Below are 15383 nucleotides of genomic sequence, written 5' to 3' on the forward strand. Positions count from 1 at the left end.
TTTTTATATTTTTGTTAAAAGGTCAAAGTAAATACTTTGTCAAAATTTTAAGAAAATTAAACGAGCCAAATTAATTTTAGTTAAAGTGTTGGGTACCACCTTAAAGCTTTACTTTTAGATTTTTGATAACAAATATGTTGTATTTTGAAGATCTGGAAATAAAGAATTGAAACTTGTTTTTTGAAATTTACTTTAAATGAAAGCAAGTGACTAGGGTAATAAAAAATTAAGCAAGAAAGGCTTCATGTAATTTGTTGATGAGTTTCATTTGTTTGGTAATATATCACAGCCTTTTAATTTTGTTTCAAGTTTTTCTGTTTTTCTCTATACTAGATTAATTGATCCATTGACAAATATATCATGCATGTTCAGGAATATCACAAAAATTGATACCCACTACTAAAAGTACTTAAACATTAATCAAAACTCAATTTTTGGATAGTCATCTGGGTTTTGTTATAATAAATGCCAGCAGTAGTTTCTGAATTTACATCATCTTAACCTCAGACTGCTGCCTTTCAATAACTAGAATGCATGTGCAGGAAGTATATGTCCTGCTATGCTGACAGCTCTTAAATTGTTGGAAAGTTCCATTTATGACATATGGGGTCATGACAGTCACTTGACAGTAAATTTGTCAAATTATGATGCATGTAAAAATGTTATTAAAGATAGTTCATTTTCAGTGCATGGTGTAAAGAATCCACATCTGATTGGTCTGCTACCTTCCAAAAGGCCATCTTAAGCTGAAAATAAAATATAAAGTTTAAGTACTGTACAAAGAAGGATAAAGCATATTCAATACCTTTTAGATCAAGATTGAAATTAAGAATATGTTTTGTTCAAATCAGGTCTTGCAACACTTCAATCTTAAATTTCTAGACAATTGCCAATTTATAGCCAGCTATTCTGTTCGTGTTCCTATCAATTTTTGAAGGCTTTAAAGTGATTACTGAATATCTGATCGTAAACTCTATTTATTAGTTTTTGTGATAATCATTTTTTTTTCATGCAAAAATGGCAATGTATAGGTGCAATACTGGAAACTGAGAGGTATTCATTGCAGCATTGTAAGCATGTGCACTTTAGACCCCTTGCTTAAAATTGATTTTTTCAGTGACTTCATTTATACAAACATCCAGTAAATTACTTGTGAAAAATGATAAAAAAAAAATCAAACATTATTATATATATACCTTTTCTGCAATTTTTTCATCATCTTTCCCAACACCAAAGACAAAAACATTGCAGTCGTTCCCAAACTGCTCTGAGATCATTTTGAAGCCTTTTTCTTTTCCTAAAAAGAATAGTGATGTGAATACTAACTAGGGGGAGATAATCCTAATGTAATTTCCAATTACGTAAATATTATGAATTGATATAAAATTAAATTTCAGATATGCAATGTACAAATATGATTGCGTATCTTCCTTCCCTTCGTCTATGTTACTCTGCTCAGTCATTCCATAATTCTGGTATCACAGCTGTGAGACCTTAATAGCAGGTATCACAATGAATGAGTTGAAGTTATTATCAATGATGTCACAATGTGTTAGTAGACATTATCAAGAGTACATTTGTCAAGCCTAAAACTTTCTAAGGTAGGTGGAAAAGAATTGTAATAGAATAAACAGATTATCAGGCTTTCTATGTAATCCAAAGAACAATGGGAAGCTTTTTTTTATCACTGTAATTACAGACTAGTCTTAAACTGTAACATTCTTGACATTGGTTTTGCTCCTTGTTGAAGGCTGTACAGTGATCTATGATCGTTTACATATACATCATTTGGACTTGTATATAGTTTTCTCATTAGCAATCATGCCACAACAAATTCTTTTTCTACAATTTTTTTATTTTGTTCTTTAAAAGCTTCAACTTTTGTTTCAACAAGTGATTTTTTTTTTATTGCATGAAGAGCAAATATTTGAGCTTATATAATTGTGTATGTCATACAGATGGAAGGACAGTTGGTCTGGTTGGAACAAGAAAGTGCCTGTTTTGTGTGTAAGAACTCCTGCAGTTTTCAAACCAGAGTGTTCATATTTTAAAAGTGCTAATATCTTGTCCTTTTCACATCAATAAGTTAATTTTTAAAAATTTTATGCATTCATAAATTAAGGGAAAAATAATTTTGCAGAGGAAAGATAGATGTGAAAAAATTATCAATGCATGAACAGTTTACTTTTATAAATTTTTATTTGGATGGTGAGTTGTCTCATTGACACTCACACCACATCTTCCTATATCTATGTACTAGTATATTATGTCATTTACATACTGTCACTCATGCTTGTTTAACCTACTGTGGATTCATTATTATTTGTTGGATACCATTTTTTGTGGGTACTCAATACGGTAAACCACGAAATTCAAATGTTCAACGATAGTATATTTTCAATAAAATCAAATATCAAAGAATATGAAAGTTTTCAGCAATTCACGAAAACTGATACCCACAGTATTAAATATTAAATTTTCCTTTTCTATAAAACACTTCAAAGTATGTATATTTACCAATATTGGCTGTACTATAAATATTTTCTATCTTGAAGATATTTCCCATTTGGAACAATAACACATGTGCTAATGCTGGTATAAGATGACTAGTTGTGTATAGAATATTCACACATGATGACCTGTATAACAAAAACTTTTTTTTAAATATGAACTGAACTGTAAAATAATTATGAATAAAAGGATATATGTCAAATACGTAGATGAAAAACATTCCAACGACACAAATAATTGGACATTCATAGAGCAGCATACAGTACCAGTTAGCAGACAGGTGTGGCACCTGTACATGAAGTGTTAACCCTAAATTGAACAATTGTTGATTTGTGTCCTAGAATGTGAGACATAAAGATGACTTTTTTCCAGTGGTTTAGCATCCTTTCACTCTTATTAATCAATTATTGTCAATCTGTCTAAGAATCAGGTAGTGTTGAAAACATGACAAATAAAAACCTACTCATGTTAATATTTATTTATGTTCAAAATGTATGATGGTGCACGAATATAACATAAGTTTTCTTTTCTTGTTCTGGTATTTCAAAATATAATTTGGTTGAAGCAAGGTACAAATTTGAAATACATATTTTAAAAAGCTAAGTCTCTGTTTATTACCGAGAGTTAATAATTTGTAAAGATGTTATTGCTTCTGAAAGCACTTTATCCCTCAATGCTTCCATATTTTGTTTAACATTAGACCACTGTTGACGTTTCTCTTCTTTGATCAAATCTGAAATATGTGTACAAAATAAGTTATAAAATATATGAAAATCAACTTTATCTTTATGAATGGAGATGACCAAGTTTTTAGGTATTGATCTTTTCTGTTTATAGGATTTTGAAATCTAAAGTTCGCAAAAGTGTTTATTTATATAATAGTTCTTGAAAAACTGGTCATTATCGTGATATATGGACTGCCCACAGGACAGTGGTATTGACTAAGATAGTGATAATCACTGAGCCGAAGGCGAGGTCGTTATCGCTGTCGCAGTCAATACCACTGTCCTACAGGCAGTCCATGTATCACGATAATGACCAGTTTTTCAAGAACTATTATTTTTATTTCATTGAGAAACCATGTTTTTAAAAATTCTCATAAATTCAAAATGCATAAAGCGAACTCGAGTAGTTAAACAATTCCTACGGCAAAGAGTGAAGACAAGTCGTAGTAATACTGCCATTCATTTTAGTGCAATTTTTCAGTATATAAATACTTAATCAAGTTCTCTTTAATTTTATAATTAAAGAAAAAATATAATAAACAATTCAACAACTTAAAAATAATATTAAAAACAGGAACATGTTTTATAAAAGATACATCTCTCTAGAGAAACCACGCCCCTGCGGTCATTAACAGAGAAACCACGCCCCAACGGTCATTATCAGACGAAAACCACGCCCCAACGGTCATTATCAGACGGAAACCACGCCCCACCAGTCATTATCATGTAACAGTTCGTTAACGACCGGTTTTCTGGTCCGTTTTGTTCTGTTAATGACCGATGGAATTTATTACTGAAGAATAATGAATGTCATGTGACTTCTTTTTATCCAATAAGAGAATCTTATTCTCAACCGATATGAAATAAACCAGATTCATGAACAGGCTTATGCAGTACTTTGAAATTAAGAATAAAAGAAGATGATGGGTATATTTCTGAAATGACAAAACATAAAGACATAAGTGGGCTTGCGGGTATAAATCATTTTTTTTTAAGATATAGGATTTCGCAAATTTTTTTCTGTAAAAATAAAATTTATCCTATACTTAATGAAAAAATAAAATAAAAATATGGGGTCACGGTGCATTTAAGCTCACAATCTGATTTTGAAAGAAGCATGCATTTTTGTTAAGGTAGTTTTTTGTTGTTGAACTATTACTAATAAAAGAAAAAAGGAATATCGAACTAAAAAAAGAACTAAATTACAGAAATCGCTTAAATTTTACTATAATTTACACCTTGTTTGAAAAAAGTAATAAAAAATATAGGTCATTGATGAGTTAAAAAAAATACTTCAATTTTAATGCACAAAAAAAAAGCATTTTTTCACCAAAAGAAGATAATTTGGAGCTTTTTCAATGATGTAAACATTTTAAACGTCATCTGGGGCTAAAACAAATTTATTTTTTTTGGTTGATTTTTGTTCCATATCATAAAGTAACAACTAATAGAGTAATAAATAAAATTTGCAACAAAAAACAAAATGTTTAAATTTTTGCTGAATTTTTTGTACCCTTGTGCCTCCTTAATAATAAAATTTTAAAAACAAAAATCAAGATGTTATTGTATGCTGTACAAAAAAATGCACATTTAAAATGAGCCTATTCATGGGGTTCGATTACATGATTACAATTCTGTTTTTAAAGTGATTATTTGATTACTTTACCAAATATTTCCTGATTATTTGATTATGTGATAATCTGTGACAGTTTTTGATTATTTAGTTATCTTGTTTAAAAAAAAATAATGATTACGTGATTACTTGCACACCCCCATGAGGGGCCTCTAAGACTTATCAGTCAAACCTACCATCAATATTCTGCCTACATTTCTCACAATAAGATTTCTTTACTTTTCTACATAAAGAAGCTAGTTTGTTAAATCTTTGTTTTTCTTCCACTGACAGGGTGTCATAAGTCTGGTGACATGATTTTTCTGGGTCATCTGAAAAATTAGATTGTCTGAAATAGAAATGAATATGTTTCTTTCAAATGCCTGTTTTAAAAAAGTGTTTTTGAGAAAAGGAAAACATATGTGGTGTTTGTATGTACATTTTCAAAGATTATACTGTGTTCAGTATTATCTTCTAATATTTTATGTTGCTGATTTCTTATTATTTAGAATCTTTCACATCTCCTGAAAAGCAGGGTATTGAAGATTTTGTCAAATATAAATAAAATTAAAAGTCAAGATATTGTTTGAAAGATTGATGTCAGCTTTCCTTACCTTTCTATAGAAAAAAAAATGTATCGGGTCTACTCAAAAGTTAAATATATCTTCCATGCAATGCAAAATTACTTGTTAAATATTAAACTTTCAGTTGACCACTGTTATGTGTGAATATACCAAAATGTTTGTGGACACTTTCAGTACTAGTAACCCTCAAATATGTTGGATGTGTAATCATTTAAGGAACAGATTAAAACATTTTAACAAGGAAATAATAAAATCAAGTATATTAAATAAATATTCATTGATAATTAAATGATTTTTTTTAAACATTAAGAAATCTTGTCATTTAGTTTCTGTTCATGAAAGTTACAGATGAAATATTGTGTCTGAAAATATCTTGATTTACAAGTTACTTAATTACCTCTCATTCTGTCCAGTATCTATCAGAGGATTGTCATAAACATTCTTCATTTCATAATGCTGCAAACAAAATGTAAGAATAACAAATGATAGAGAAATAAGAATAAGAAACATTTTTCCATAAAACAAATTGGCAGTACATGTACATGTATTATAAAATTCAATATCCAGTTTGTTTAATATAGCTAGCTATATATATATATATATATATATATATATATATATATATATATAGTACATTAGTACATGTATTAAACTAAGATAATATTTAATGAGTTATCTCCCCTTCCTGTGTGATTTCCAAGCCAGGAATATGACAGTTGTTATCCTTTCGTTTGATGTGTATGAGCTTTTGATTTACCATTTGCTTGGGGACTATCAGTTTTGAATTTTCCTTGGTCTCAATTCGGTATTCAGGAAGGCCTGCCCTCTTTATACAATTAAAACCTATCACAAATTCTAGATTTTGATTGGTAATCATTTAGCTGTCCAATGTTATCAAAAAAGGTGAATCCCAAATTATATTTGAAATGGTTGCATGATAGACTATTTTTTTATTTGACTTCAGGTAGGTATGACAGGCGTTAAGTAGGCCATCAAAGAGCAACCAAATATTATAATGACTGAATTATTTAGGTTGATAATACTTCTGATAAATGAAAATGTTAATTAACCTGCAAATCTTTGTAGTTAAAATGTGTTTCTGCTAAATCTAGTACCAAGTCATCAATCTCTTCCAACAAAATTTCCTACAATTTAAATCAAAACAAATCTTTACACTATATATTCATGTACTTGTACAAATGTTTACATTTTGAACTTCTTTATTTACATGTAATTCATGACACTATTATAATAATTTATATATGTTTTTATTATCCAATAACACAAAAATGTAAGCTTCTGCTAGTTAATTAAATGTACTTTTCTGTGGACCCAATTGGTTGACTGGAGTATAGAAATATGGTCAGTATATCTGGCCTGAGTTTGGCTGTCCATCCTTTCTTACAAAGCTGGGTATGTATTTATATCACATTCATGTGCAACAGTTCATGCATAATATAATTTGATACTGGAGGTTAAGTCAGCAGTTATCAATCTATAATTTATTGGAGCCTTCCTAAAACTCTTTTTAGTATTTACCTTTCCCTCGTCTTCTTGGTAAGACTCTGTCATTAGAGTTTTAAAAATGTCTAAATTCCAAATAAAAATGACATCTTTCTGCACTACAGGTCTGGGAGTGAGAATTTCCAACTCTTCACTTTCACAAGGTTGTACTGAAAAAATGCATAATAAAATTAAAATAATAGTGTAAAATATTAATTATTACCAATTGTCAATTTTAGAGAGGTAATCAAATATACTAGAGGTGACATCCAAACTCACAAGTCTAAAAAAAAAAAAAAAAAAAAAATCAAAGACAAATAATTAGGATATGACTCACTCAGTATTGTATTTTAAGCTCTGATGGCATCAATTGGGGATTTGATGGTCGCAAATTAAGTTTACTAAGTTCCATTCTAATGAAACTGACAGAAAACAACTTTAAAACCTGTATTCAAAATATGTCATATGCCGTCTGCGCTTGCGCGTACGCCCCATAGCATCAATTGTCAATGGATGCCATGTAAATAAGTGGCGTTATCCAATCAAAATGAACATTACAAACGTTGTTGCATTAGAATAGTCAAATTGCAAAAGCATACATTTTTGTAGAACTATTAAATATGCCTCTTTGGAAATTGTTAAAATTAATTTATGAATAAAGATAAAAACATGCAGATGACATTGGTCTAGCTTCAGCTAGTGTTTTATATTAAATACCAGGGCCGTAACTAGCCTCTGTTAATAGTGAGGCAAAATATGTATGCCGAGCGTAGCGAGGCGAATTTTTTTCGGCAAGGGGTCTGGGGGGGGGGGGGGTCTGGGGGCCGCTTAAGACCCCCAGAAGCTTTGAGAAAAATAACGCAAAATCATGCATTCTGAGCGTTTCCCAGACTCTTTCTGACATTGAAACGCAATTAATATTTTAGCCATTTTTCTCCGACAATATGCTGGTCTCAAAGCAAAAACGTAGATTCATTGTAATTTGGGACTTTTAGGTTTTACGGGGACAACATCATTAGCAGACCGATATGTAGGATAAAGCAAAAATCGTAAGTCTCATAGTCATAAAAACCGGGTCTGTCTGTCTGTTCTTGTTTTGTATTGTGCTTAGACTTTAGTGATTTTATAATGACTAGATTTAAACATAGTGACAGTGCAGTAATATACTTTAAGTACTAGTACTGCCTAAGTCGACACTAAGAACCATCTTGACCTTGTTTTACGGTATTAATGATTCTTTTATTGTTGAAGACCCTCCGTCTACTACCAAGTTGAAGAACAGGAATAAAAACTTTGAACATTGGTCATTTGTATTTTTTCTATGCATTGACTTTGTGTGAGATTAGTTCCCGTGTACGTTTTCTCCATATATTCCTTTATTTTCTGTTAAAGGGTCTTAACAAGACTTAATGCAAGTTTAATCCTTCAATGTAAAAGGTCATATGGCTATACAGTGATGTTTTTTTTTATAGATGATTTGATACCGATGAATTGGTCGTCTTACTTTGATTTAAACCATGTCAGCTGTTTAGTTTTATCTACAAAAAGAGTCAGTTTTGTATTCTTTGATATCAAGTTCAATGCCCCATGCAGAAACGACCAGTTTTTTTCTGTGTCCAGTAGCATCGTATATTCTTAAAATATTTTTGTCGCACGATGTCTGGACATCGGTTAACATGCAACATTGCAAAACCACACGTTTACAAATGGAAATTAACCCTCAGACTATCGTCACAAAGTAGGACAATAAATGAACAAAAGACAAACCCGGGACACATAATAACAAACGATAGACCATCAACTCTGAAAACAAAACTAAAAGTAAAATAGAAATATGGATCACGAAAAACATGCAGGGACGACAGCAGAGAGTGAAGAGAACTTCTTTTTTGCAAGACACTTTCCGTGAACACAATTTGATATGAAGACAATTTTTTTGTTTCAGTTTTTTTTTTTTTTGAAGTTTTCAACATGAGGCATTTGCCTCATATGCCTCAGTGTAGTTACGGCCCTGAATACCTTGTACTCCTGATACTCAGTCATGCAGACCAAAGAAAATCATTATTTGTTAGCAGTAATATAGCATAAATATTCAGCAAAATTTTCAACAAACTAAACTAAACTAATAAACATTATACAATTATATAGTACAACAATCAAAATAAAAAATCCGAGCAAATGGATCCAGGACAAACAGGTATAAGGACCAATGTACCCAGGAGTAACAGGTACCATACGGACTATGTCATGGACAAGGTGGAATTGGTGCACATGTATCAGCTGAAAAATGGCATGTTGCATTGGAGTTCAGATCAAGTTTTCTGATTAAAAAAAACCCAGATTTGGTGACAGCAAAGAGTTTTACCATGGAACCCTTCTAATCAACTAAGTAAATGCTACCTATTGAAGGTGTGCTGTTTGCGGTTTGCGGATATGTACACGTTATTCCCATATTTAAAACGAAAAATTAATTCCAAAGCTTCACTAGTAACAGGGGAGATAACAATTCTGAACTAATAACCGCAAAGATTGTGCAACGGTCTATTAATATCCCAAGCTCTTGTTTCTAATTATAAAATCAATTTGATGGTTCACTATCAATGTTTTGTACACTAAGAATGTATAACTGCAAGAATGTACAATAAATCAGCCTTACAAGCCGTCATAATTATTTGGACTAGCTCTCATAATGGTGCTCCATTAAAAGGAGGTTTGTACTGAACATTAAAAAATATAGTACACGTCGTTACACTCCCTATATCTGGACGTTCCCTCCATGCCCGCCAGTTTCAAAAAAGATTTCTTACACCACTACAACTACAAGCTGTGACTATGGAGAATTTTGGTAAAAATTAAAGAATTGACAGTTTAAATAACTCGATCTTGACATGTTAAAGTCGAAGGCATTACGGTTTCGTATGATTGTTTACATTTCAGGGGCCATACATGATACAGTCATGATACAGAGATATATATAGAAATCGTTAACTGGCACCTCATATAAAATGAGTGTTATCATTTGTGTTACACAGAAACTAAACTAACCTGTTGGTGATTACATAAAAGCTGACATAGCTGAAAATTTGTTCAGAGACAAAAAGTCCTGTGATTTATTTGTTTAACCTATCTAGAATACTGTGCAGCAAACTTCTTTCCTTGCTTTGTAATTGAACTTTATGATAATTCTTCAATTATTGACTTTTGACGAGGTTGATAATGATACAATGATTTATCAACCCAAGATGTATGTCCAGACGTATAAAGAGGCCAACAAACAATATAAACAGCTAGATATCCTTTGCATTTGCTAGTAGAAATGTGCTCATGTATACCATTGTATACTGTAATCACGTAATGTAACAATGTATTTGATTTTAATGAAAGAAATCACTTTACTACTGAAAAATTATTACACCAGTTTCCATATATATCACAAACTAGTCAAAACATTTACTAAATGTTATCATCGGTACAGGGACATCATTTGTAAATGCAATGTATAAATCAACATGCAGACATCTTATATCTTTATGTATTTTACATCCAATCTTTTTTGGGATACAATTGCTTTCAAGCAATCGGTGGCTGAGAGCATTGCCCTCACATCAATCGTTTTATTCTAAACATTAAGGAACATCTCAGATTCTTATGATAGTCTTGCTTTAAAAGGTAAAAACAAACAAAGGGATTGAACTTAAACAACTTTCCTATAATGTTCTTTTCATAATCTTCATGTTTGATAATTCCCTTGACTTATATGCGTGTTTTTAACAACACGGAAAATCAGAATTAAGCAGTATTTACATTTAGTGTTTTATAAATTTAGAATCACGTACGTACGTCACAGGGAATTCCCAGTTTTGATAAAATGCGAGAGTTCTCTGAATTCCGATAAATCTATTTCTGTCTTAAAGAACTGAAGTGGAGTTTTTCTTATATGTTACTGTTATGAAACTGATATTTGAGATTGTACTTCCATAAAGAAATAGAGAACCATCTAGGTCGTTTAATAAACATTTAATATAAGTTCTTGCTCAAGGGTTTGTTTTGGAATTATGCACATGCGTATTGTTTCTTGACTTCAAGGTGTTTTAGATTGAATGGTTGCTCTGGATTCCCCACTCAATTAACTAATTTATAACTCATGGGATCTTTTCTATGCATGTCTGCTATTGAGAGTTATTGTTTATAAATGCATAATTTTAAATCGTATGCATCATTTAAATCAAAATAAATGTAGTCCGCATCGTAGAACACCCCTTCAGGCGAAATGTAGTCTTTCATATTATCGTTTCGAGTTGTTTCCTGAATTCTGAATCAAAACAACACGTCGAGCATTAGCTCGTTCTGTCAATAAACGTCGTATTATATTAAAAACGATTGCAATTTAAACCGAGGAATGTGTACGGAAAGGAGTCATGATCACTGACCCAAAGGAAAATATGAGGCAGGCATTACCTGTGAATGGGGACAAAGTCTGTATTATTTTTTTTAATTCAAACATGTTGATAAAAAAAAAACGGAAATACCGTAACGTTTCCGATATTGGTTCTGTTGTTAGGGATTTAGTTGTGACGTTATTCAAGTTATGACGTCATATTCAATGTAAACAAAGAAACGCTGTTATCCAGGTAACGTTTTTTTCAAATCAAACAATTATTAAAAATGATTTGGTGTTGAATTCCTTCCTATATTTGTTGCTACATGTATGTTGATAAATATACATCTTATTCAAAGTCTCATGCAAACGAAGCAAACAAGACCGGATCCAGCTACATGTGTCAATGAAACAACGGCAATCGTATCCCTCAGAGCAATATGCTCTTTGATTATATGGTAACTTTCTTTACAAAGCACAAAAATGTCAGCATTCACCTCAAAAACTTACCAAACCTTTAAACAGACTTATTCAGATGGGATAACTGTTGTTGCGTCATTAAGAATGGCATATTTTGTAACACATCATATAAACGATTTGTATTTTTAGTGTTGGTAGGCCAAAGGTTTTCAATCTTTCTACACATAACTTGAGTTTCTTATACTTGTTAAGAATTTGGTAGCACGGTACTGTATCTTTTAATTATCCTCATGCTTATATCCTTCTTTAAATTATAATATATAAAACCTATTATCTTTATGTACCCTCTTGTTGCAAAACTATTCAGTGTTGCAATATGACATGTACAACCACTCAGTACAGCAGAGGTGGAGAAAATATTTTCTCAGGTCAAATTGATAAAGACAAGTCACAGGGCAAACTTGAAAGCACAGACATTAACAAAAATATTAACTGTAAAATTAAACTGTGATGAAACTAATGTGTGACAACCTTCTTCAAAAAGAAAAACAGAAGATTTGTCATTGTTGTTTAATATTTATTTGCATTTGAACTCTTCTTTGAAAAAATCTGTAGTTCTGAAAGAGAAATAAATATAGTAATGTCTATTATTGCTATCAGTTTGATTTTAACTTATATGTTCTAAATAAATGATTTTTAAACTTGTATATAATAGCTATTTAACTAAGCTACATGCTTGCTAAAAATATGTCTTTATGTGGTAATATTAAGTATTTGATTTTTTTCAGTGAAAGCGCGCTAAAGTGCCCTTTTTAAAAACGCGCCCCTCTATTTTCAAATCCTAGCTGGAACACTGAAATATATAGGGACTTCACTTTTTTGAAATATTCCAACAAAAGACTTATCGTTTTCATAATTAATTGATGATAAAACTCTGAACTTTATTCACACAGTTTTGACTGTTAAATATTTTTTCAAATAGACAGACCAAGCAACAGGCTCTGTCATCTTACTTTAGTCAAGGGGGCAAACTTGACAGCTATAAAATAAAACACATTTTCCATTAAATTTGATATAGAGGTACTATGTATCTACTGAAAAGCTCAAGGACATGGCTAATGCTAATTTATTTAATTAGGGATTGAGTCAAAGTTTAATTTGTTGTTTCGTTGTACCAACTTGGTTTTGCATGTTTTATCTTTCAGTGTATCTGGAAGTTCAATCAAGTTGTAGTGTAGAACTCCATTTCAACAATCTTTTGAACTTTTATCATTTGTTAGTTTCACAAAGGATAGAAACATTTTGACATATTGCAAACAACCACTTTAACTTTGACAAAATAAATGTAAAAATCCAAATAACAACTCTTAAACATGTTGTAAAAAATGAAGATGTGGTATGATTGCCAATGAGACAACTCTCCACAAGAGACCAAAATGACACAGAAATTAACAACTATAGGTCACAGTACGGCCTTCGACAATGAGCAAAGCCCATACTGCATAGTCAGCTATAAAAGGCCCTGAAATGACAATGTAAAACAATTCAAACAAGAAAACCAACGGCCTTAAGTAGGTACATAAAATGAATGAAAAACAAATATGTAACACATGAACCAATGACAGCCACTGAATAACTGGCTCCTGACTTGGGACATGCACATACATACAGAATGTGGAGGGGGGTTAAACAAGTTTTAAAATGGTAAAATTTGAGGAATGCATTTTTTTTACACTTTATATTTACTTTGGTCCGCCGATAACGGCAGATTTTGGCTGAAAATGTGTTTTCTGACAACTGGAAAGTTAGTATTTCTTTGCCTAATTTTTTTTTATCTATTTTAGAGACAGAAATAACAGAAAATCAATTGGTAGGAATACAGCTTATAAATGGTGGTAGGACTGAAACTCCGACCTGTCTTGGTGTTGTCATCGTAGCCAAGAATGAAGATTTATCCCTGCACAGCTTAAGAGATCTAATGTATAGTCAAGTTGCAGCTCTACCAGAGACTTTCATATTCTGTACAAAGCAGGGGTATTTGTATTTTATGACCAAATGTCAGATTATATTCTTTATCATATTTCTTTTTTTAAGGTGGATAAATGAGAGTTTAAGTTTATATTTAACAATAACGACCTCTGAGTTATAAAACAAAGAGGTAAACAAGTAAGACAGTAACTGACATATAAACATACATGCAGAAGAGGATTCCTTAAATTCAGAAATGCATAGAAAATATCAAGTGATACAACCCATACAAAATGTCATGTAATATGACGTTTTCAACCTTGCTAGTAAAGCAGGAACTATCTTGGAACTTTCTTATCTGTCATTTATCTAAAACTGTATTTTCATTTCAGTTGGAATATTAACAGGAACTTGGAGAACTCAGTTTATGTAAAACAAATTGTGTCAGAAGAGTGCTCATTATTTATACAGAAATATTTTGGTAAGATGTTTTTCATTTGTTTGCTGGGATTACTGTTCTTTCAACTTATATAGCTGTAAGGGATATTTGCATGTCAAAATATATATGAGGATATAGAATTTCATTTTATGACATCTTGATGTGAATTCATGTTAAGTCTGAATAGATTTTGCATTCTATAATCTAAATATACATAATACATGTACATATTGCATTTTTACAAAAGTCAATATGGTAGAACTTTCAAGTTAATTTATTTTCTTAAAAATTAGTCTTTATATTCTCTCCTACTGGTCAGATGAAGTGGGTTTTTTTTTGTCACTTAGCAAACTGTCCAAAAAACGTGATCATGTAAAGTGGTTAAATTATATATTTGTTAAAGTCATATGAAACCTCAAATTAAAAAAAAATATGCATATGTTTTTTTATAACAAAATGGATAGTTTTCATTATTAAACTTATGTACATATACCTTTTCTGCGTAAGAAATGAAAAAATAGTACACAGAAGACAGAACTCAACATGCAGATCTTATACGTTCAGGTATTTCACATCCAAAATTTTATGGAAATATTCTTTATAAAGCACAAAAATGTCAGTATTCTCCTCAGAAACTAACAAAACCTTTAAATAGACTTATTAAAAGGGGATATAGTTACGATACTGTTGTCAGGTCATTAAAGATTGCATATTTTGGCTTAAACATTGATTCACTGATAGGGTCTTTGCATCGGAACTAAACACATTTAATTCTAAAAAAACAGTTGTTGGCATGACACGGGTTATGTTCTTCTCATATATTTTATGATAGTATGATACTAAACCCCTAACGGGAGGGATTGTACCTGATATTCATATGATGAAGACATAATCTTTCAATCAGTTTAATTGAGGTCTGGAGCTGGCATGTCAGTTAACTGCTAGTAGTCTGTTGTTATTTATGTATTATTGTCATTTTATTTATTTTCTTTTGTTACATCTTTTGACATCAGACTCGGACTTCTCTTGAACTGAATTTTAATGTGCGTATTGTTATTGTTTTACTTTTCTACATTGGCTAGAGGTATAGGGGGAGGGTTGAGATCTCATAAACATGTTTAACCCCGCCGCAATTTTGCGCCTGTCCCAAGTCAGGAGCCTCTGGCCTTTGTTAGTCTTGTATGATTTTAAATTTTAGTTTCTTGTGTATAATTCGGAGTTTAGTATGACGTCCATTATCACT

The 15383-nt window shown here is 31.2% G+C and overlaps 2 protein-coding genes across 2 annotated transcripts in view; one reads left to right on the forward strand and one right to left on the reverse strand.

Annotated features, from left to right (window-relative positions):
• Nucleotides 1–642: 642 nt before the first annotated feature.
• LOC139521408 (protein phosphatase EYA4-like) lies at nucleotides 643–8142 on the reverse strand. The gene is made up of 9 exons (XM_071314886.1): nucleotides 8118–8142; nucleotides 6972–7105; nucleotides 6503–6577; nucleotides 5830–5888; nucleotides 5046–5197; nucleotides 3130–3244; nucleotides 2518–2639; nucleotides 1197–1297; nucleotides 643–746 (listed from the first exon to the last, which is right to left on the reverse strand). The coding sequence occupies exons 1-9, from the start codon at nucleotides 8140–8142 to the stop codon at nucleotides 666–668; spliced, it is 864 nt and encodes a 287-aa protein (XP_071170987.1). The 3' UTR covers nucleotides 643–665.
• Nucleotides 8143–13576: 5434 nt separating this feature from the next.
• The window catches only part of LOC139519819 (uncharacterized), a 28039-nt gene continuing 26232 nt past the window's right edge, over nucleotides 13577–15383 (forward strand). Inside the window, exons 1-2 of the mRNA XM_071312094.1 lie at nucleotides 13577–13767; nucleotides 14094–14182. Coding sequence (XP_071168195.1) covers nucleotides 13712–13767; nucleotides 14094–14182 — 145 coding nt within the window. The 5' untranslated portion in view covers nucleotides 13577–13711. The remainder of the gene's footprint in view (nucleotides 13768–14093; nucleotides 14183–15383) is intronic.

Source organism: Mytilus edulis, chromosome 4, assembly GCF_963676685.1.
Source record: "Mytilus edulis chromosome 4, xbMytEdul2.2, whole genome shotgun sequence".
Classification (NCBI taxonomy): Eukaryota; Metazoa; Mollusca; class Bivalvia; order Mytilida; family Mytilidae; genus Mytilus; species Mytilus edulis.

Excerpts from the sequence above, each read along its gene's own strand:
- LOC139521408 (XM_071314886.1), bottom strand. The coding sequence starts at position 8,142 with ATGGTTCTTAGTGTCGACTTAGGCA. Across the intron at positions 6,578-6,971 it reads ACCAAGAAGACGAGGGAAAG|GAAATTTTGTTGGAAGAGAT; the intron begins GTAAATACTAAA and ends TTTAAATTGTAG. Across the intron at positions 5,198-5,829 it reads GATACTGGACAGAATGAGAG|ACAATCTAATTTTTCAGATG; the intron begins GTAATTAAGTAA and ends TTTCTATTTCAG.